Consider the following 23,159-nt stretch of genomic DNA (forward strand, 5'->3'; position numbering starts at 1 on the left):
CCCCTGTATGAGGAAGCTCAAAGTAATAGGAAGTTGTTCATTTAAAAGGACAGAATCTCTGTAACAATCCAAGACGTCTAATTTTCAACTTCTTGTTAGCAAAGGAAAAGGCACATGTCCCTTGAGTCTTTGGGCTTGTCCCAGTCTGGAGCTCTGCTGTGGCATGTCAGTAGTGACGCAAGACATTGGAGTAGTCCTGGAAGTTAAAATCTTAGTCTTTTACTCATTCCTTGGAATGTAAGCTCCATGAAAACAGGAGCTGTGGGCACAAGGTTCATAGATCTAGAAGGCTTGGAGAGAGGCAGGCACAGAAATACTCAATGATATTCGTGGAAGCAAAAGGGATTATCCAATCATTTATTCAAGAGAAATTTACTGACCACTCACTAAGTAAAAACATTCCTTGAGCACTTGTGTAGAATGCAAAGATAAGTAAGATACAGAAGTTAACCTTAAGGAATTCCTAGTTTATTAGAGGAACTAAGTAGGGGTTAAAATAAATGGTAATACAAAGTAGAAAATGATAGGCAATATTGAGAGGTGTTGGTTTTGTATATTTTAAATTATTTTCAAAATATGTACATACCAATTTAATATAATCTAAAGCCCTGGAAAACACTCTGAAATGTATTGTATGCTAGATGAATGTGAAGAGTTACTATAGTTATAAATGGCTTTGTTGTCTCTGAAGGATCCAAAGTTGGAGCCAGGGCTTCGAGAGGCTTCTTCCTCCTAGATCTCCACAGCGCTCTAAACAGATGATGCAGGCAATTTACAAAATCACCATCCTGACCTGGCAGCACGTTGGAATCACCTTCTGAGTTCTAAAACTCACCGTGTTCGGGCTGCACCCCAGACCAAGTAAGACTAAATCGCCTGGGGGAGGATCCAAGCATCCCTACTTTATAAAGTTCACCAAGTGATCCCATTGGTTGAGACCTTTATTTCTCATCCTGACTGCACATAAGCATCCCAAGGAGCTTCTAAAAACTAAATCTCACCCCAAAATATGCTGATTAATTTGTTTGGAGTAGGACCTAGGCATAGACATATTTTCTAATCTCTCTTTTTAAATTTTTTATTTATTTATTTTTTTAACTTTTTTTATTATATTATGTTAGTCACCATACAGTACATCCCTGGTTTTTGATGTAAAGTTTGATGATTCATTAGTTGCATATAACACCCAGTGCACCATGCAATACGTGCCCTCCTTACTACCCATCACCAGCCTATTCCATTCCCTCACCCCCCTCCCCTCTGAAGCCCTCAGTTTGTTTCTCAAAGTCCATAGTCTCTCATGCTTCATTCCCCCTTCTGATTACCCCCCCTTTCTTTATCCCTTTCTTCCCCTACCGATCTTCCTAGTTCTTATGTTCCATAGATGAGAGAAACCATGTGATAATTGTCTTTCTCTGCTTGACTTATTTCACTTAACATTATCCCCTTCAGTGCTGTCCATGTTGCAGCAAATGTTGAGAAATCGTTCTTTTTTTTTTAAAGATTTTATTTATTTATTTGACAGAGATAGAGACAGCCAGCAAGAAAGGGAACACAAGTAGTGGGAGTGGGAGAGNTCCTAGTTCTTATGTTCCATAGATGAGAGAAATCATATGATAATTGTCTTTCTCTGCTTGACTTATTTCACTTAGCATTATCTCCTCCAGTGCCGTCCATGTTGCAGCAAATGTTGAGAATTCGTTCTTTCTGATAGCTGAGTAATATTCCATTGTATATATGGACCACAGCTTCTTAATCCAGTCATCTGTTGAAGGGCATCTCGGCTCCTTCCATGATTTGGCTATTGTGGACAATGCAGCTATGAACATTGGGGTGCATATGGCCCTTCTCTTTACTACGTCTGTATCTTTGGGGTAAACACCCAGTAGTGCAATGGCTGGGTCATAGGGTAGTTCAATTTTTAACTTTTTAAGGGACCTCCACACTGTTTTCCAGAGTGGCTGTACCAACTTGCATTCCCACCAACAATGTAGGAGGGATCCCCTTTCTCCACATCCTCTCCAGCAATTGTTGTTTCTTGCCTTGTCAATTTTTGCCATTCTAACTGGCGTAAGGTGGTATCTTAGTATGGTTTTGATTTGAATTTCCCTGATGGCTCTTTTTTTAAAGTTTTTATTTAAATTCCAGGTAGTTAACATACAGTGTAATACAGTTTTGGTGTACAATACAGTGGTTCAACACTTCCATACGTCACCCTGCTCATCACAGCAAGGGCACTCCTTCATCCCCGTCGCCTGTATCATCCATCCCCTCACTCACCTTTCCTCTGGTGACCGTCAGTTTGTTTTCTATATCTAAGAGTCTTTCTTGGTTTGCCTCTCTCTCTCTCTTTTTTCCTCCTTGGCTTATTTGTTTTGTTTCTTAAATTCCACACAGGAGTGAAATCGTATGCTATTTGTCTTTCTCTGATTGACTTATTTTACTTAGCATAATGCATTCCAGCTCCATCAATGCCCTTGCAAATGGCAAGATTTCATTCTTTTTATGGCTGAGTAATATTCCATTGGGTGTGTGTATAAATAAATATATATACACATATATACATATATACACATACATACAACACTTCTTCTTTATCCATTCATCAGTCGATAGATCCTTGAGCTGTTTCCATAATTTGGCTATTATAGATAATGCTGCTGTAAACATCAGGTGCATGTATCCCTTTCAATTAATATTTTGTATCATTTGGGTAAATACCTAGGAGTGCAATTGCTGGATGGTAGGGGAGTTCTATTTTCAACTTTTTGGGGAATCTCTGTTCTGTTTTGCAGAGTGGCTGCACCAGTTTGCATTCCCACCAACAATGCATGAGGGTTCCCCCTTTTTCCACATCCTTGCCATCATCTGTTGTTTCTTGTGTTGCTGATTTTAGCCATTGTGACAGGTCTGAGGTGATATCTCATTTTGGTTTTGATTTGTATTTCCCTTATGAGTAACATAGAGCATCTTTTCATGTGTCTGTTGGCCATCTTTATGTCTTCTTTGAGAAAATGTCTATTCATGTTTTCTGCCCATATTTTAATTGGATTATTTGTTTTTGGGGTGTTGAGTTTGATAAGTTCTTTATGTATTTTGGATATATCATATCAGATATGTCATTTGCAAATACCTTCTCTCATTTGGTATTTGTCTTCTAGTTTTGTTGATTGCTTCCTTCACTCTGCAGAAGACTTTTATTTTGATGAGGTCCCAATGGTTTATTTTTGGTTTGTTTCTCTTGCTTCAGGAGACATATCTAGAAAGAAGATGCTACAGCCAATGTCAAAGAAGTTACTGCCTGTGTTCTTCTCTAGGACTTTTATGGTTTCAAGTCTTAAATTTGATAGTAATGTGCTCCCAGGGTTGATATGCACAGAGTTAAGGAATAGCAAGAAATTATCTCTAATTGTGGAGAAAATGTGATTTTTGTCATTGGCTATCGTCACTGGTCATCTGTAAGAACTAAGTAACATCCAGTTTGAGATTACTCTAACTAATTTTTTCCAGTGTAAGTGGTTATGAGGATGATCAGAAAGGATTTCTAGGGGCGCCTGGGTGGCACAGTGGTTGGGCGTCTGCCTTCGGCTCAGGGCGTGATCCCGGCATTATGGGATCAAGCCCCACATCAGGCTCCTCTGCTATGAGCCTGCTTCTTCCTCTCCCATTCCCCCTGCTTGTGTTCCCTCTCTCGGGCTGTCTCTGTCTCTGTCGAATAAATAAATAAAATCTTTAAAAAAAAAAAAAAAGAAAGGATTTCTATCCCTGAACCTTTGACAGGTTGGGCCTGTGCAGGCAAGAAGACTATCCTGGAATTCTTGGCCCTATGAGCTGGCGTGGTCACTCTTAGTCACCCCTCTTTGATGGAAAGTCTGGGCATGAAGAGCGTGCAAGCGTGTGTGATCATTTCAAACAGATGTCACTACCTATACAAACCACCATCTGGAAAGGAAATTGATTTACTCCTTGCACATCTTACGTGGATAAAACAAAACATTGTGTATTTCAACTATCATTTGTTTGTAAATACTCCTATTGTGTAATCTATGATACAGTTTGGAGGTTTCTTAGATTATCAGTTTCTCAAAACTATTGTATAAGTGGATCCTTCCGATTCATCGTATCACCTGTTTATAAAAAGAAAGTATTGCGAAATTGACTGTTTATTGAAAAACTCAGATATGCTCCATCAGAGGCAAAATTACCAAATTAAATTTTAAAATTTAAATAATAGTATGCAGGCTTTACAATCCTAAGAGAGTTTGTGTGATTTAAACTTAGAACGGAGGACTAAATGCAAGGTGAAGGAAAAGGTGGAATAATTATGGGAAGATGATTCTAAATGATGTCAGCAGAAATTCTAGTGCTTTTGTAGAAAAGATATGACTCATCCCTTGGCCTTTCATTCATTTAATTCAGATCACTTAATATAAAACTTTTCTTATGCCTTCAAATAATTTCACATTTCCGTTCAAATGAGTCACATGAATGATAGCCTAGGGCAGTTTATTTTGCTAGAATTTTTAACCTTTTTTTTTTTTTACTTCAACTCCACCTGGACAAAATCTGACAAGTTATTGTGGACTTATGACTACTACGATTTTCTTTGGAGAAAGCAATTTTGTTGATAAATGACATCCAAGATACCATTGCATTCATCAACTTTTTGCAGTCATAAATAATATTATGATGAGCATCCTTGTTCAGATTCTTTACATGAATTTGAGATTCTCTCTTCAGAAGGGATTCTTCAAAGTGTAATTACCAGCTTAAGCTTGCTATATTGTGCAAAACAGATTTTCAAGAGGACAGTACTAACGTATGTTCTAAAAAGTGTATTCCGCATTAATTGAAACTTTATGTGGTACCTAAGTTTGTGCTCTTTAAAATGGCGTTTCAATGAATAACTTTATCAATAACTCTTTGCTCACGTTCCTGATTTTTAATCCCTCCAGCTCTTGTTTTTGTGGGGTTTCCTAGAAGGTAGCATAAACCACTGCACTTCCTCTTCCCCGTTCCTGAAATCCAGCCTCTAAATGCAGAACAACAGCCCCTCTGGGGTGGCACTGAGTCTTTTCTACTCACACTCGATGACAGTGCATCTCAGAAAGATGTCAATATACTGTTCTGCAGCTGTGGGGATTCCAAGGAGACCCAGTGTCTCACTGAAAGGAAATGCTTTGTCTACCAGGTCCCCATGATGCCACCTTCCATCGGCCTGGGATGATCTGGGAAAGCTGTGAGTTTCTCTGCTTTCTCCTGCCCAGGAGGACTTCTGACAAAAGTGGAAGAAAGCCATGCTGAAAATTTCCCAGAAACCCAAAGTACAGAAACGCAGCTGGTTTATTTATAAGGATGAGAAAAAACCAATTCACCCCAGATGTGATTTAGGAGTAACTAAATGTGGTTTGAAGAAATTATTTAAATTTGAAGTTACTCCCAAATAACCCCTAGTGATGACAAAATACTCTTTTTTGAAACAGTGATAACAGATGGCACTTACGAGGCATTCGGTATCTGCAGGGATTATGCTTAGCATTTTCTATGGATTAATTCCATTCATCCTTAGAGTAACCTCATGAGGAGACGTTACTGCAAAGACGAAGGAATGGAGGCACAGAGAGGTTTGGAAACATGGCCAAGCTCACAGGTTAAGTAAGGTGCCCAAGGTACCAGAGCCTTGACTGGATCTCAGTTAGTCTAGACCATGAGCTTGCCCCTTATCCCTTCACTGAATTGGCATGAGAGGCCACTTCTGTTTAATTTCTAAAAACAGTGATAGGACAAGGACTCCTAAGTTCATACTGATTAAAAATAAATATATAACACTATAGGAAAAGCTCTTCTTTACTATGAAATGCCAAATAATAAATGGAGACGAAATGAGAGATTAGAAAAATCATCAGTGGATGCCAAAAGTAGTGGGTGAGATTTTGATGAGAAACAGTATATTAACATAGTCCAAAAATATCTCCCCATAAACTAGTTATTAATTATACAGGGGAAAATAGTAACTACAGTAGAGAAATCTAATAGATAGTTCGTACCTTAACTAAATGATCGAATTTAGCATCACAAACATTGAGATAAATTAGTAGCGTGTGGTTCCTAATGCACTACAAGAAACACACTACCACTTCCAACACGTTCTTTCCAACCTGGATTTAATCATGAACCAATGCCAGAGAAATCTAAAATGAAGGACATTTTAGAAAATAGCTATATTGTAATCTTTACAAATGTCAAGATCAAGAAGCTGAGGAACTGTTCCAGATTAAAGGAAATTAAGGAGACTTGGCAATGACATGCAATGTGTGAGCCTGGATTAAATTCTGGACCAAATAAATAAAAAGAGAATGAAAGAATCATAGGAGACATTAGTAAGACAATTGATGAAATTTGAATAGGGAAGGAATATACTAGGTAATAGTATATCAATATTAAATCTCCTGATCTTGATAATTTGCTGTGATTATGCAAGAAAATATCCTTACTCTTAGGAAATAAATGCTGAGATAATTAAAGGCAGAGCTGCCTGATATCTGGAACTTTTCTCATATTGTTCAGAGAGAAGGAATGATGCCAGAAAGGGGATGAAAAGCTCATGGGTTAACTCATGACTGAACCACTTGCCAAAGTCTTTCATTGGAATTAAGTAATTTCTGGGGCGCCTGGGTGGCTTAGTCGTTAAGCGTCTGCCTTCGGCTCAGGGCGTGATCCCGGTGTTCTGGGATCGAGCCCCACATCAGGCTCCCTCCGCTGGGAGCCTGCTTCTTCCTCTCCCACTCCCCCCTTGTGTTCCCTCTCTCACTGGCTGTCTCTCTCTGTGTCAAATAAATAAATAAAATCTTTAAAAAAAAAAAAAAGAAATTCCCTTTATCATCTGAAATTAAAAAATAATTGCTGAGGTTGTATTACAGGAAAATCTTATAAGTCCTTAACTTTATTCCAGTAATTTCACTTTGGTTATTTATTCTAAAGAAATAACCATGGAAAGGCACAATGGCTGTTACAGGATATTCATCAAAATTCATACACAATTTTGGAAAATTGGAAAAAATGTACACATCTAATGATATAGCTTTGTTTTAAGATTATTCAGTTATTAAAATGATATTGAATATTAATGACACGTAAAAGTTCCATTAAGTGGTAAAAGCAAGATGCAACATTGTACACCCAGAATGACTCCATGTCTGCATGTGGATGTACATGCAAATATACCCACAATCCCATACACACAAAAGATTGCAAAACTATAAATTAAAATGTTACTGTGGGGATTTTAAGGTGTAGAGGAAAAGGTAACTTTTAAAGTTATTTTTACTTGTATTTTATAGTACTATGAAAATTTTCTAAAAACAAACATTTTACAATTAAAGCAATATATTTTAATTACTTGTTTAAAATAATGTATTTTGTAATTAAAAACAATAATTATAAAAACAAATTATTATAAAAACATAGAAAGAGTACATCTTTAAAAAGAGGTAGCCATAAATTTCAGTAAAATCCTTGTTCTTTTTACAGTGCCCCCCCCAATTATATGCTATAACTTCTTTCCAATTCCACAAGTCCCTGTGGCTGAATTTGGTGAATGACATTTAGAACATGACCCTTGAACTCTTTGCCTAGTGGAGCATTAAAGGAGGTCAGTGGGAAGAAGTGACCACCGGTTGACCTATTAGCTGAACCCAGACAAGTGGAGGCTCCTCACCCCTCCAGTGTCCCTGCAAGGTACGTTCTGCCCACCATTTACAAGGATGAAGCCTTGTGCTGTAGAGGCCGCCTGGACCAAATAATGCGACTGAACCGAGGTAAAACACCTGTCTAAATGTTTAAGATTCTGGCAGGTGAGGGTGGAGATCTACTCATCACGTGGCTGCTCAAGACAAGCCTATCTGTAAGTTCCCTTGTTTATTAAACCTGCCAACCAGGCTGCAGGGGTCTGCCTCTTCTTCAGTCTCTCATCGCCTTTCATGTATAGGGGCCTGATTTTGAACCAACGCCAGGGAGTCCTTTTCCCATTGCTGTAAACTGATGTAGGGCTGTTACAACAAGGCATGGACTGTTGCATTTGTTTCCTGATGACAGAATCAAGCCTGAAACCAAATGTTGCCCATTCCGATAAGAAAATGCAATACGGTGGGACACCTGGGTGACTCAGTCAGTTAAGCGTCTGCCTTAGGTTCAGGTCATGATCCCAGGGTCCTGGGATCGGGCCCCCCTTTAGGCTCCCTGCTCAGTGGGGAGTCTGCTTCTCCCTCTGCCCCTCCCCCCCATGCTCTCACTCTCTCAAATAAATCAATAAAATCTTTAAAAAAAAAGAAAATGCAATATGATTTATTTTGATCTGTGAAAAAGACACACTCTTCTTATATCCTAAACTGCGTTTTCTCAATGTCGAGGAATTTCAAAGTCCTTATTTCACTTGTGAAAGTCCAAATTCACTTATTTTTCTTGTGATTTGATTCCTAAGGTTAGTTCCCTTCATGTTCTGTAGGCCCTACATTTCAGAGAGTATGGACCTGGATTCAGAAAATACTTCTGTGATCTTTAAATTTTTTTTCTTTGTCATTCAACTCTGGATATATTTGTTCATAGTTTTATCTGCATATTGTGATAAAAACTATCCATGTTTTGAGTATGTGCCGTGTGTGCATGTGCCTAAAAAGGCGGACACTGTGTCTGTTATAGTCTTGGTTTGGGGCTGTTTCACAATCTAAATCGGTCCTAAGAAGGAATCACCACTTACATTACTCTACCATATCGAACCCTTCTAGTAAGTACCACAGAATGACTAGTGGCCAGAAAACAAATATACATTAAACATATAAGCTACTAGCGATTGGGTCCCAATCTATGGAATACCACAATGGAGCCTATGGTCTGTCAGAGACGCTGAAGCACAGATACAGAAGGCAGAAACAGCGTTGTAATGTGGCATGTTATGTCCACTACAAGCCCTCCTTAGTTTTCCCAGTCTTACTACATCAAGGAAAGCAAATTCTTATCTCGGAGAAGTCAACTGATTTGTAGCCATTCATCTAAAAGCTCCTACTCATAACCCTTCAATTATGTGACACTACCAACACATCAGGAGTTATCATGGGTATTGGGGGAGAAATAAATTCTCCTGTGTATGTTCTTCAGTTCAACCTTCTGCTCCATAGCCCAACCCATGTTTTATAAAGAGGCCCTACCCAGTGATAAGGGGCTTATTTATATTCCCACAACCAGAATCTCTCACTGTAATCTCGACTTCATCTTATGTAAGCACATGACTCACATGCATGGGTCCCTTTTCTGGAATTTGGGATGAGAGCCAACTCTCAGTTATCTGTGGTATGAGTGCCAGAGATGACTGGAAGAAACGAAATCCAAGTGATTCCCAACTTTCATTTTAACCAGTAATTTTCACTTCCTCTATGATCTCAATTTTCTTTTACTATTGGTTGTAATGAACATAGAAAAGGCCACAGAGAAAAGCATAAGGTCTAGTAAATCAAAAAACCATATGATCATTGAACGGTTGAGTGTTTACCATTTCCATTCTTTTTCTCAGCCAGGATTCTAGGTAATTTTTTTCTACCAGGAGCCACCACCACTCCTTTAATCTAGTGCAATCTGACCTCCATCTTAATTATCCACTGAAAAAACTCTTTCAACCCTTGTGACATTCAGAAGTCAAAACCAGTGGCATTTTCCCTCCTCCTCAAGTTTTTTCTAGGTTTCTTTTGTACTAGACAGTGTTGACTATTGCTGTAAATCTTGGCTTTTTTGTCTCCTGACTTTCATGTCATTGTGTTCTCTTAGTTGCCATCAGCAAGTCCTGTTGATAAGAAGTAAATTCTAAAAACAGCCCAAGTTCAAACACTTCTCATCACCACGCTACTACCTTCTTTGTCCTAGCCACCTTGTAATTTAAGTGGGTGATTAAAATCACCCTCTACCTTATCTTCCAGGTTGGTCTTGCCTCTCTTTAGTCTATCTTCCACAGAGCTGATCAAATGGGCTTTTAGAAGTACAATACAATACCACCCCATCCCTTACCTTCCAGTGGCTTATTGCATTGTTAATAGAACACAAAGCTTAGGGGCGCCTGGGTGGCACAGTGGTTAGGCGTCTGCCTTCGGCTCAGGGCGTGATCCCGGCATTATGGGATCGAGCCCCACATCAGGCTCCCTCCACTATGAGCCTGCTTCTTTCTCCCACTCCCCCTGCTTGTGTTCCCTCTCGCTGGCTGTCTCTATCTCTGTTGAATAAATAAATAAAATCTTTAAAAAAAAAAAGAACTGTTAAAGCTTATCCCCTCTAAATTTTCTACCCTTGCCTACGTCTCTGACTTCTCTTGTCACTGTCCATGGAGCATGCTCCAGGCACACTGATCTTACTGCCTTTTGAACATTAGAGTTCTTGTACTTCCTGTCCAGGTCAAAAATACTTTGGCTCCACACATTCATTTGGCTGAGATCGTTCGCCTCACCTCTCCTCGTCTCTGTTCATAATATGACCCCAGAGATGTGTCCCTGACCCCCTTCGCTACAGCAGCCCTGAGACCAGAGTATATTGTGTATTACTACCTTATCTTGAAACTACGCATGAGACCTTGTGCAAGTTACTCTGTGCCTCAGTTTCACGTGAGAAGTGAGTCTTACAAAACTAGTTACAGACCTCATAGAGTTGTTACCAGGATTTAATGTTATTACATTTTAGAGGCTTAACAGCAAATAGTAAGCCCTATATGTGTTTAACTACTATTATTGTTATTAGTATTTATTTATTTTCTTGCTTTTTCCATTAGAAATACAAATTCCAAGCGTTATCTGTGTGTTCATCACTTATTCTCAGGATATAGAATAGTAAAACAAAGACTAAGTCTTCAGTAAGTAATTGTTGAATAAATGAATGACTGAAAATATTTAACCATTTCTTTTGCCCTCACTGGCTCCTTTTCTTTTACCAGTTTCTTGGGTGAAGACATTTCCTTGGAGTCAATCATTGGTTTCCTTGGCATTTTTCCTCTGCCCTCACGCCTTTGAAGTGTTTAATCTGAAATGTTTCTCTGGCTTCAGCTATAGTTTCTGTGATGGGCGTTCCCACAATCACATCTTTAGCTCAGACCATGCGGCCAAGCTCCACACTGGGGAGGCAGCTCTAAGTGGATGAAAATTTGGCCTGAGACTCGGGAGACCTGGCAGAGGGCGTAAGTCCTGTGACTTTACTTGCTTTGTGACTCAGAGCAAACCACCACCTTTCTGGAGACTAGATTCTCTCGTACGTAATAATTATTAATCTCTACCTTCCATCTTAGATAGTGCATTGAAAGAAAGAGTTAATCAAAGTGAAAGTGTTCTGTAAACTGTAAAACAGTACCTATAATTTTGAGGTGTTATCATGTACCTCAAATATGCTATTTATACATCTATACCCGGCTGCTATCTTAGTGTCAACATATTTAAAGTAGATTAATTTCCTTTTTCCAAACTGAATTCTGACTTTGCTTTCTCTCATTTGTCATATGCATCATGAAGCACTTTTCATTCTCTTTCTGTGATGTGTCTAAAATTTGCCTCCTACACTCTCTTCTCCCAGACATAATCTTACTCTAAGCCTTCTTCAGTGTTCGTCTTGGTAGGTCACCACAACACTTCATTAGTTGATCTCTCTACTTCTAGCCTTTCTCTCAATCAGTCTTCTCAAATAATTTCATTTCAATCTTCCCAAAATTGTATTAGATTTCTATTACTGCAGTCACAAATGACCACAAATTTTGCAGCTTAAAACAACAGAATTTATTGTCTTATGTTCCTGTAGATCAGAAGTCCAACATAAGCCTCACCCAACTAACATCAAGGTGTTGGCAATGCTACATTCTTTTCTGGATGCTCTGGGGGACCATCCGTACCCTTGCCTTTTCAAATTCTGTCGGCCACCTTCATTTCTTGGTTTGTGGCCCCCTTGCTTTGTTTTCAAAGCCAGCAACTGTGGGTCAAGGTCTTCTCAGCTCACAGCTCTCTAACCATGGATGGGAAGAGTTCCCTATTTTTAGGACTTGGGTGATTAGATTGGGCCCACTGGGCTGATCCAGTATCATCTCCCCATCTCAGGTCTCTAACCTTCACCACAATGCACTGTTCCTTTGGCCGTGTGAGATAATATATTCACAGGTTCTGGGGATTAGAACATGGGTATTTTCGGGGGAGGAGGGGTATTATTCTGCTTACCACACCAATTTAACGGTGTCTCTCCTCTGACCAAGAGCTTAAATGATTCCCTATTACCCATTAATGTAAAGTTTTTCTTCTCAGTGTGGCTTTGAAGATCTTTCAAATTAAATTCTTAGCTATTCCAAAATAGAGGTCCTACCCTACAATCAGGATCGTCTCCCTGACATACCTTAGATATGCTCTGATTTTCCTAGTGTTTTTGCTGATTAGTCTTCCATCTGACATGTCCTACAATCTTTCCTTTGCTATCAAAGTCCTGTCAATTTTCCAAATCCATCCCCTCATCAAAAGCTTCGTGATTGATGCCACCTTTCTCTAAATTGTTTGATATGATGCTGTTTGTGTTTCTTTAGAACTCATTCAGTCTTCCTCTGGTAATAGCACACTGCTTTTCCTTTGGGGAAAAAATTTTCCCATTAGATTAAAAACTCAGTGGCTTCTCAAATGAAATGAATTGCCCTCTTGGTTGAAGGATGAGTCTGTGTTCCCAGCTAGACAATCACATGTATCTCGCTAGACCACAGGCACCCAAGAAGTAAAAATGGTTGGAGTTCACACTTTCTAGAAGCAGCACACTGCTAACAAAATCACTGGAACTTTATTGGTTCTTTGGCTTTCACTTTAATTCTATCAAGCCACCCATATCCTTCCTACAGATTTTTTCCTGGTTAGGCCAGAATCATTTTCTGTTTCATAAAAGTCAAAGAGCCCTAATTGCTAAAGCTTTGTGTTGTTCTTTAAATGTATTCATAACTTCAAATCCTTTTTTAACTACAGTACATTTTACACGTCTTTCAAATACTCCACAACCCCTTGCATATTACTAGATACAAAAATGCTTTTCAATAAATATTGGTTGAGTAATTCATAAAGTACTGATTTTTTTCCCCCAGAATGTGAATTGCTCCTGATAGCAGGCTGAGAGCAAGGAACATGACATGTATTTCCTTGGTATCAATCCTGCCATCCCCTGAAGGAGAAGTAGAAAAACATTCCTCCCTCCTGATGGATGGATTGGAAGGGTCACCACTCCACTCATTGTATTTTTTATTATATTTCCTGTGTCCCCATTGTTTTCTATAATGTGGTCACACAGCCTCCATCGGTTTAGCATGTAATGGTCCACTCCCAGTACCTGCATTAAATGAGCCTTAACTGTGCTTATTCTCTTAATAGGTACATTGTACCTCAGGCTCATAAGCAGTATTTGGAAGACTTTTCCTTAATATTTCTCTGAAATTCAGATAAATTGAATGGGCCGTGTTTGGTTTCCTATGATGAGTAGTTACCATTAGCTGGTGACCAGACAGGGTATTGAAAAGAGACCCATGTTTTATGTCTCCTTCTTAATAAATCCATGTTAGAACCTAATGAAGAGCACTTATGTTTTATAATGTTTTGTGACCATTTGGGGAGAAATATGTTCTAGAATTGATCAAAGTCAAACTAAGGGCCTCTAATTTTCTCCTTTAGAAAATTGTGGTATTCTAACTCTGGCTTCATGGAATTTTCTTCCTTCCACATAATCTCTTCAAAATGAATAATTTTGACATTGTTGTAAAAAGTTTAGAGTAATCCTCTCTGAAATCTCTTGAAAGTGAGTCATTTAGCATCTCCAGAGGATCATACCAGGTTTTCAACTAAGGTCCAGGAAAGATGAAATTAAATTGAGCTAAAATAAGAACATTTTAGAAGGAACAATGTTTTAAGGGGACTATCAATTACTGAACATGTTACTTTTGAATATCTAGTGGATATCCAGTGGAAATGTTACATAGGTAGTTGGATAAATAAGTCTAGGACTACAATAGCCAAAATATGGTAAGAGTACAGATGTCCATTGATAGATGAATGGACAAAGAAGAAGTGGTGTGTGTACACACACACACACACACACTGGAATATTACTCAGACATCAAAAAGAATGAAATCTTGCCATTTGCAATGACATGGATGGAACCAAAGAATATTAAGCTAAGTGAAATAAGTCAGTCAGAGAAAGACAAATTCCATATGATTTCCTTTGTATGTGGAATTTAAGAAACAAAACAGATGAACACAGGGGGAGAGAAGGGAAAATAAAATAAGATAAAAATAGAGAGGGAGGCAAACCATAAGAAACTCTTAACTATAGGGAACAAACTGAGGGTTGCTGGAGGGGAGGTGCGTGGGGTCATGGCATAACTGGGTGATGGGCATTAAGGAGGGCACTTGAAGTAATGAGCCCTGGGTGTTCTAAGCAACTGATGAATCACTAAATTCTACCCCTGAAACTAATAGTATGCTCAATGTTAACTAAACTGAATGTAAATAAAAATTAAAAAAAAAAAGATGTCTAGGACTCAGAGGAAATATCAGTATGTAGATGATAATTAAAGCCACAGGACTTTATGAAATAAAATAGAGAGTGGCCATACACAATAAAAAGTTCCAAGACAGAGATCTGGAGGCATGCCAGTGGTAGGGCACTGGAGATATTAAGGGCGATCCCACATGAGACTGAGCAGCAGGTGAAAAACCAGGTGAGTGTCATGTCCTAGAAGTCAAGTGAAAAAAGTATTTCAGAGAGTTCTTTTCCTTAACCCTCTGGGTTCTCAGACTTTGAACAGAGTCAATCTGAGCCTTCTGTGAGACTCCAAGATTCCATTTTACAAGAATTTGTGTTTCTCTTCAGAAAATTCTAAACTACATCTGAGACTTAACTCACAGGATGTCTCTGCTGCCTGACATGGTCAGAACTGGGGAATCAGTAGACCTTATTTCTCATGCCGGCTCCACCTTTTACTACCACTGTGACTCTGGACAAACTATTTTCCCTCCCTTCAAACGGTCATAGTTATGCCTCCCTGCCCTACGCATAAGCTAATGAAAGGATCCAAGGAACAAGTCAGTGGATAGAGCACTCTGCAGATTGTTGAAGTATGTACCAAGGACGCCATCACTGTGCCTGAAATTCAGAGGGACCAATATTTCTTGCTCTGAAGCCCCAGGGAAGCCACGCCTCTTGGTTGGCCAATGCTGAGGGAATCATGAGTCACACTCTGGCTGATGTGTCCTTTCATAAGTTACTTCTCAGTAGATATCAATTCTTTTTAGAAGTACTCTTTTTAAATACTCCTTGGAAATATTCTTTTAAAAAATAATAACTAAAATTGTATAATGAATGCAGCTCCTTTTATTTCCAAGAAATTCCTCATGGTGGTAGGCCATGGTGGTAGGCTGCTTTCCCAAACTAAAATGATAATCATTCTATCTTTCTAAGTCTTTATATCTAAACACACTGAAGTTCTGTCACTGCTTTTACTTATTATGGAAAAAAAGAAAAAACGGGAGAGGCTCCATTTATCAGTGAAACTTTTTTATACAAGATACTTAATCCATTTTTATTTTTCAATTGTGTTTTTTCCAGTTCCCAACAAAAATAAATAAACATTAACAACATCTTGTAAAGGATCTATATTCTCCTTCAATATCTTAAGGTACACAATTATCAAAGTTGACATTGAACACAAACAAATTGATACAATTCAGTGCTCTTATAAAATCCATTGTCAAATAAGTTAGCTTAAACTGCATGCAATATAACTTTATGTTCCATAGCATCTTCAATATAAACTGTATACCAAAATGGCTCTTCAAACTTAAAAAGTGCAATTACAGAGTGCAAAAACAGCAGAGACAAAAATACATTATCGTACAGTTAGCGTTATCCAGTTTGAATAACGGACATGTTTTAGATAAAATTACTTTTTTGCTAAAACATTAAAAATGTACATTGCTTTGCAAGTTGTTACTCCCCTTCTCCCACATGAATAAGAGTAGAAAAAAATCAGAAAATATTAGGCAGCAAGTTAAACACATTTTTTCCCTCCAAAGTCTATGGGGTGGATATTGAAGCAGATATGACAACGCAGATCAGACATGAGCTTTTCAAAACGAGATTACTGAATTCAACGGAAATTAGAAACTAGTATGTGTGTTTCCAGCATAAAAATCAATTTAATGCCTGACATTATTTGCTCTCAGCGTGTTGGATATATATAGCTTCTTCTAGAAATATATGTAGTGAGAAATCTGTAAAATAAGGAAGATAAATATAAGCCCAAATCTTTCCATTGTTTGTAGGAAATCTGAGCTCATGGCAATCATCTGCTGTCTGCTCAGCATTATCCTCATTAAAACAATTATTTCTGACTTATTTTCACCCATAGAACACAATCTGGGTCATATCTCCTTATTATTTAACATACATTCATAAATAAAGATTCAGCTTTTACAGGGGCTAGTTTTTTAAGCATCCTTAAGATTAAAAACACCGCAAACTACTTACAATTAGTTAACATAATATGAATTGAGATGTTTAAGATAAACCAAGATAATTCCCTTTTTATAAGTAAAATACATGAATTGCTGTTGACTTTTCCGTAAGTCAATTTTCTTTGACACCATCAAGATCACTTCAAATAGGCAGACTTCATTTACATCTAGTAGGTGTCAGTAAGAATGTGTAGGACTTAAAATGTGTTCTTACACAGCACGTTTGACTTCAGCTATATTAAATGGGAGTCAGAAATATCCTTGTAGACATCACTGAATTTTATCTTATTTCTCTTTTTCTTGTTTTTAAGTTTCATATATTTTTGAAAGAGCAACAGATAATTCTATGATTGAGCTCATGTGTACATGTGTATTTGCATATGAATTTGTATGCTTTATATATAGTTTTATATATGTATATTTTATACACACACACACACACGCACACACACACACACGTGTTTTTCCACTAATAGTAAGGGACCAGATCCAACACTTTGGGAAAGAGTCATATGAAAGCACCAGGGTAAAAATGAAGGGATCCATATGGAGGCAAATCCTGGCACCTGGCACTTCAAAAGTCAGCCATTGTTTATTTCCTCTTTGTTGCCCTAGCACCTGCCAGGAAAAAAGGTGGAAAAAGAACAGACCCTCCCTAACAAGGTGCGTGATCCTGAGAGACTCTACCCACAGGTCTAGTATTCAATGAGGCATTCTCCCCTGAGACCGGAGGTGTTGAGAGCTGTGGTTCCTTATGCGGTTCCAAGTACCCTTACTAACTCGCGGACACCTTGGGCTCAAGCACAAGAGAAACCTTCGTCTCTTCCCCCCAAAATAAACAAAGGACACAAAACCGGGCCCTGGTTTCATCTCAGTCTCCCAAAGAAACCATTTAGCTTAAGTCCTTAAATTTTACAAGTTTCCAAATGATTTCGTTCATTTGGGAAGATACACTGGGATCTATTTCTTCCACTTCCTACATCAGGAGATTATTCTAAACATAAAATCTTAAAGTGTAGAAGGAGCTACTTAACTGAATTTGTTTTAAGTTAAATTTCTCTTGCATAGAAGATGAAATAGCTGTATTCCCATCTTTGGACAATAGAATTTTTGTTTTATGCTTCAAAATAGTGGTTAGTCCATCAGATTTTAGACTATGATTTAATCTTAGGGTTCTTAATCTAAGTCTCTATGAGAAGAAATACTCTGGAAAAGAGGCCCAGATTTGGGCTCCAAGTGCGGTTTGTTTTTTTTTAAATTGTCTCATGAGCAACAGTTACCTCACATCAATGTTGTACTGAAAAGAAAAGAAACAGGAAGCTACAAAATGCCTACTGTTTACAAGATGGTATAAAATGAAGTTGTCAATTCATTTAATGCGAGGAGAGGCTGCAGATGGGTGGGTATCCGCAGGAGCTGGGGGTGGAATAAGGAAGTGCCCACCTGCCGTCCAGGCCACTAAAGGGGGGGGGCAGGGGACCAGACACACAGTCCTCCCCGGTTTAGGTTGTTCCCAGTGTGTAGTGTTCAGCACAGTATCCAGACTTGCTTCTCCCCAGTTCCCACTGCACTAGTGATTTAATACACAGCACTGTGGTGCCAAGTCATACATCAAACTACAATACAGTCAGACCCGTTATCGCTAATCAGAGGAGTAGGAAAATATACTTGTTTGGGTTGATTTGACCATAAGTTAGGCTTAACAGAAATCAGTCATTTGTGACACTTTCTGAGCAACAAACCGGACAGCATTTGCTCCTAAACATTGCGTAGCTGGCAACTGAGCTTTGGAGAGAAAGCATTTCATCTAGGAAATGATTTCTTACAAAAATATTGACTTTTTTTCTATATTATATATTTTGTATACATTATATAGTAGCAAATAGTCTGTCAAAAATAAAACAAAAATAAAAAACTTGTCAAAGTATATTAAAAATGCACCATTGTCGACTTAACACATGCTCCAACATAAATATTATTAATAAAATAGGAATATTAACAGAACCAGGCATGCTGTGCCTCCCTGCCTGTAGCTTGATGGACTCATTCAAACTTGAGGCAATGCTGGGTCCCCTGACGTCACCCTTTCGTAGTCCTTCTTGGGCTCTTTACTTTTTCGATTTCTGTACCTAGAAATATTCAGAAATGAAACTGTTAGCACTGTAGCTAATAGTAATAAGAATAAAGTACGCTAACAAAATAAACCAACATATGGACGCAGAAGTTACATCAGCATAATGTTTCCAAAATGACAAAGGTCAANATAATGTTTCCAAAATGACAAAGGTCAACAGGTTTAGGCTGGACAAAGAAAAAAAGGAGGGAGAAAGAGGTAGTGTTCTGTGGTCAAACAATTTGAGGAGGGGATGGTAAAGCACAGTTACAGGACTTCTCCGAGACTTTAACACATCATGACAATTACAAAATTCCAGGAGAGGATGTGACCAAATTTAAGCCTGGGTGTTTCACTCTCTCTTTCTTTCTCTCTCATTTTTCTTTCCTTCCCTTCCCTTCTCTCTCTCAATATCTCCCTCTCTCTCTACTTTCTTTCTTCCTTTCTCTTTTTCTCTCTCCCTTTCTTTTCCACTCTCTTTCTTTCTTTTTTTTTTTCTTTCTTTCTTTCCTTCCTACTGAAAAACCAGTATTTCTGAGCCTGGATGGCTCAGTTGGTGAAGCCTCTGCCTTCGGCTCAGGGCTCAGGTCACAATCCCAGGGTCCCGGGATTGAGTCCAGCATCAGGCTCCCTGTTCAGTGGGGAGCCTGCTTCTCCTTCTCCCTCTGCCCCTCATCTGACTTGTGATCTCTCTTTCACTCTCTCTCACTCTGCTGTCTAGCTCAAATAAAAAGAAAAAGAAACAGCAGAGCTAATAGTAGAGTCAAATCTGTATGTTCCGCCACCGAAACTTCTTTGTAAACATCATCATTGCGGAATCCATCTTCTTTTTTTTTTTTTAAAGATTTTATTTATTCATTTGACAGAGAGAGAGACAGCCAGCGAGAGAGGGAACACAAGCAGAGGGAGCGGGAGAGGAAGAAGCAGGCTCCCAGCAGAGGAGCCTGATGTGGGGCTCGATCCCAGAACGCCAGGATCATGCCCTGAGTTGAAGGCAAACGCTTAACGACTGAGCCACCCAGGCGCCCCATGCGGAATCCATCTTAACCCTCGAAATAATACTCTGTCCACAGTTCCACCTAGTTCGTGTGTATTGTATAAAGATAACTTATAGAAGCAGGGTGTAAAAAACGCTGGCTTACCATCTGCAGAAGTAGTATATGGAACCGGCAACTACGACCAGAAACAAGAGAATGAGGATCACAGTCAAAGCCACGTATTCTTTGCTCAAGGGCTGTTGGACGGTTAAAAAGAAGTGCTCGCATCGGACACCAGTGTACCCCACTTCACACCTGAAGGAAAATATGAGAAAAAGATCAGTTACTTAAAAAAGAAATTATTATTATGAATTAGTTGTGTAAGAACTAATCTCACACTGTAATGCAAGAAATCAAAAGGGTTTGCCTGAAGCTGTAAAGAGGAATTCAGAGATCGACCTTAGAGCAGGGCCAACGTTGATAAAGACTGCCACACAGCTCTCAGCTCGACCAGGGTGGTAAAGGGACAGGCTGGCTCAGCGGCCAAGGTAGCTGACAATCTCCGATGGTGTTTTGTAAGTTTTGTAGGTTTGAGGTGCTTTCTGCCTAAATCAGTTTGATTAATTCATAAACCAGGGGCTGATGTGGGAGAGGCCCAGGGGAGCCCCCATGGTGATAAGTGTGAGAAGGAGGCATCGACGCCTTCCCCACTCTGCACCCATCAAGTATCTGTAGGATTTGAGAGCTACTGTTTGCTCCCTGACTTTAAAAAACTCACTCAATAAAGCTCCTAATAGCACCCGTAACTGCATGCTAATAGTATGTATAAACTACAGCCCATGGAAATATTGGGTCAACTTCAAAAAAATTTTTAAAAATAGAGAATATAGGTTTTTAAAAAAACAACACTGTTTTTTGTTTGTTTTTGGTGTATTACCTGCAGTAATTCTGACTCATGTCCACCAGGTAGATGCATTGTCCGTGCAAACAGTAGCCGTTCATGTCAGAGCCACACTTCGTTATTGATACTTGAGCCACGCGTGGATTGTCTTCTATCCGAACTGTGAAGGGAATGGGAAGTTCGATATATTCTGCTGCTTTCTTTAAAGCATTAATCACCCTTTCCTGTAACAAACACGGAGCTACTGTAGTGAAGCAAGTCAGGTGCCAATCAGTTGAGGAGAATCTTTAGGACTAGGAAGTCCCTCCAGTTATCACATTCCCTACACTTATAAACAAACATTCGATCCCTAAGGAAAATGTCCAACAGACTAAACAAGCAAAATTTGACCTGGGGATCTAATTCACAAACGAGAATCTTGAAGGATAGAAAAGCCAGGTTTAAGACACACAAAAATCATTATCTTCCACAAGTATTCATTTACCCTGTTTGCCTGATTTTTTTCAAATCTCAAAATAATTCTGCAGTTCATTATTCCAAAAGCAATCGCAAACTGAATCCATTAATTAATTCAAGAGAGCAAAATTCTACAATGGGTTTTAAACCAGGAAGCCATGTTTCAGTGTGCATTCCCAAATTTTTGAAGCTATCGTCAAAGAAATCAATCAAAGCTTCCCCAACATCTAGAACCATGAGACCTAAACGAGACAAATCTCGACTAACAGAAATCTGGGTTAGACAAATACAACAATGAAAATAGGAGCCTCATTAGAAATAGTGTTGCAATCTCTATGTAAAATTCACTTTAGGATGATTTAGTTACTAAAATGTGAAGGATGCTTATGAAATATTCAAACAGTAGCATCTTGATTGTAATACTCCTGTTCCAACAAACAAACAAACAAACAAAACAACAACAAAAAAAGAGAGGGAGGCAGACCAAACTTCTAGAGAGCCCAATAATGAAGGAGGACAAGAGAACAAGAATATTGTTCCCCCCCTGATGTTTATAGCAGCACTATCCACAATAGCCCAACTACGGAAACAGACCAAGTATCCACCAACTGATGAATGGATAAAGAAGTGATATATATATGTTATGTTATACATATATATATATATATATTTGTTATATATACTATATATGTGTTATATATATTATGTATATGTTACATATATATTATATATATATATACACACACATATATATAATGGAATATTATTCAGCCATAAAAAAGTGAAATCTTGCCATTTGCAATGATGTGGATGGATCCAGAGAGTATTATGCTAAATGAAATAAGCCGGAGAAAGCCAAATACCATATGATTTCACTCATATGTGGAATTTAAGAAACAAAACAAACAAGCAAAGGGAAAAAAAAGCGAATAAGCGGCCTACCAAGATAGACTCATAACTCTAGAGAACACACTGATGGTCACCAGAGGGGAGGCGGGTGGGAGGATGGGGTGAAATAGGTGATGGGGGTTAAGGAGCGCACTTGTGATCAGCACTGGGTGATGCATGGAAGTGCTGAATCACTATTTTGTACACTTGAAACTACTATTACATAGTTAACTAACTGGAATTTAAATAAAACTTTTTTAAAAATCAGCTAAATAGTGGAGGCATAACAAAAGGAGGACAAGAGAGAAGGAGAAATCATTGTGGGAAATATGCTGGTTCCTCAGGATAACCGTTGACTCAGTACTCAGGCTGAATCTCAAGTAGATCTCTCCTGAACCACATCCAGAGTCCCCGGGGGTCCCTGAGGGAAACACACTGCGTGCCACTTCTCTTTGCATTCCTATGCCTACGCATGGTGTTTGCATGTAAGTACTCCCTAAATATTTTCTGAATGAATGTTGTAAGTACGAAGAAAGGACATCATCTATTCCTTTTACCAAAAAAATAACAAAATATATTGATTATCTACTGTGTACAAAGTTGAAATTTTCCCGTTTTGCCTGGGATCCAACCTCTCTAACAATGGCTTCACAGCAAAGCCAAATGAACTAAGAATCTGATTCTCATTGTTTCCTATCTCTTTAAAGCCAATCTTTCTATATAACTAGATGCCCAGTCCCTCTCCCACCAGTTATTCTTTTATATAATTTTTCCAGATCACTAGTTCATAAGAGTGTTAAAAAAAATGATTCTAACATGGCAGCTCTCCCCCACTTTCCTCTAACTGTCTCGTACCCGTCCTCTTTGAGAACGTGTCTGTTACGAACGTGTGAGGCTCCGGTAAGACACCGGCAAAGCTGAGCTTACCTAACGCCGTGCAGTTATCTTCGGATTCTCCCGGGATGCAGGAAGGAATCACAGTGGTGCCCAGAACTGCTTGGAGAAGATGGAAACCTATTTATGGAGGAAAACCAAATATATAAACACGTCCTTCAGGGAAAGAAACCTTGATCAGACTTCCACATAACCACAGTACTATAGGGTTGTTTTAATTATTTCAAAAATTCGATCCATCAAAACCATACAAGAAACTGATTTGTGAAAACACGCACATAATTGAAAATAAATGAGCCCCTGCTCCCCTGTCCAAGGGTGAAAACCTTGGCATAACATTCCTGGTTACAGGTTTGACCTGCTCTAAATGTCAAAGACCTGAT

General features: G+C 38.7%; 1 protein-coding gene across 2 annotated transcripts; it reads right to left on the reverse strand.

The window, feature by feature from the left end:
• Positions 1-18,015: 18,015 nt before the first annotated feature.
• Positions 18,016-22,932, reverse strand: EREG (epiregulin). 2 transcript variants are annotated; one of them, XM_034671684.1, is made up of 4 exons: positions 22,810-22,932; positions 20,575-20,698; positions 19,803-19,952; positions 18,016-18,676 (listed from the first exon to the last, which is right to left on the reverse strand). In XM_034671684.1, exons 2-4 carry the CDS (start codon positions 20,637-20,639, stop codon positions 18,595-18,597), a joined length of 297 nt encoding a protein of 98 aa, XP_034527575.1. In that variant the 5' UTR covers positions 20,640-20,698; positions 22,810-22,932; the 3' UTR covers positions 18,016-18,594. The 2 variants fall into 2 exon arrangements, with proteins under 2 accessions (XP_034527575.1, XP_034527576.1); XM_034671685.1 differs by having other exon boundaries at positions 20,575-20,762; positions 22,810-22,894.
• Positions 22,933-23,159: the final 227 nt, after the last annotated feature.

Source organism: Ailuropoda melanoleuca, chromosome 11 (genome assembly GCF_002007445.2).
Source record: "Ailuropoda melanoleuca isolate Jingjing chromosome 11, ASM200744v2, whole genome shotgun sequence".
NCBI lineage: Eukaryota > Metazoa > Chordata > Mammalia > Carnivora > Ursidae > Ailuropoda > Ailuropoda melanoleuca.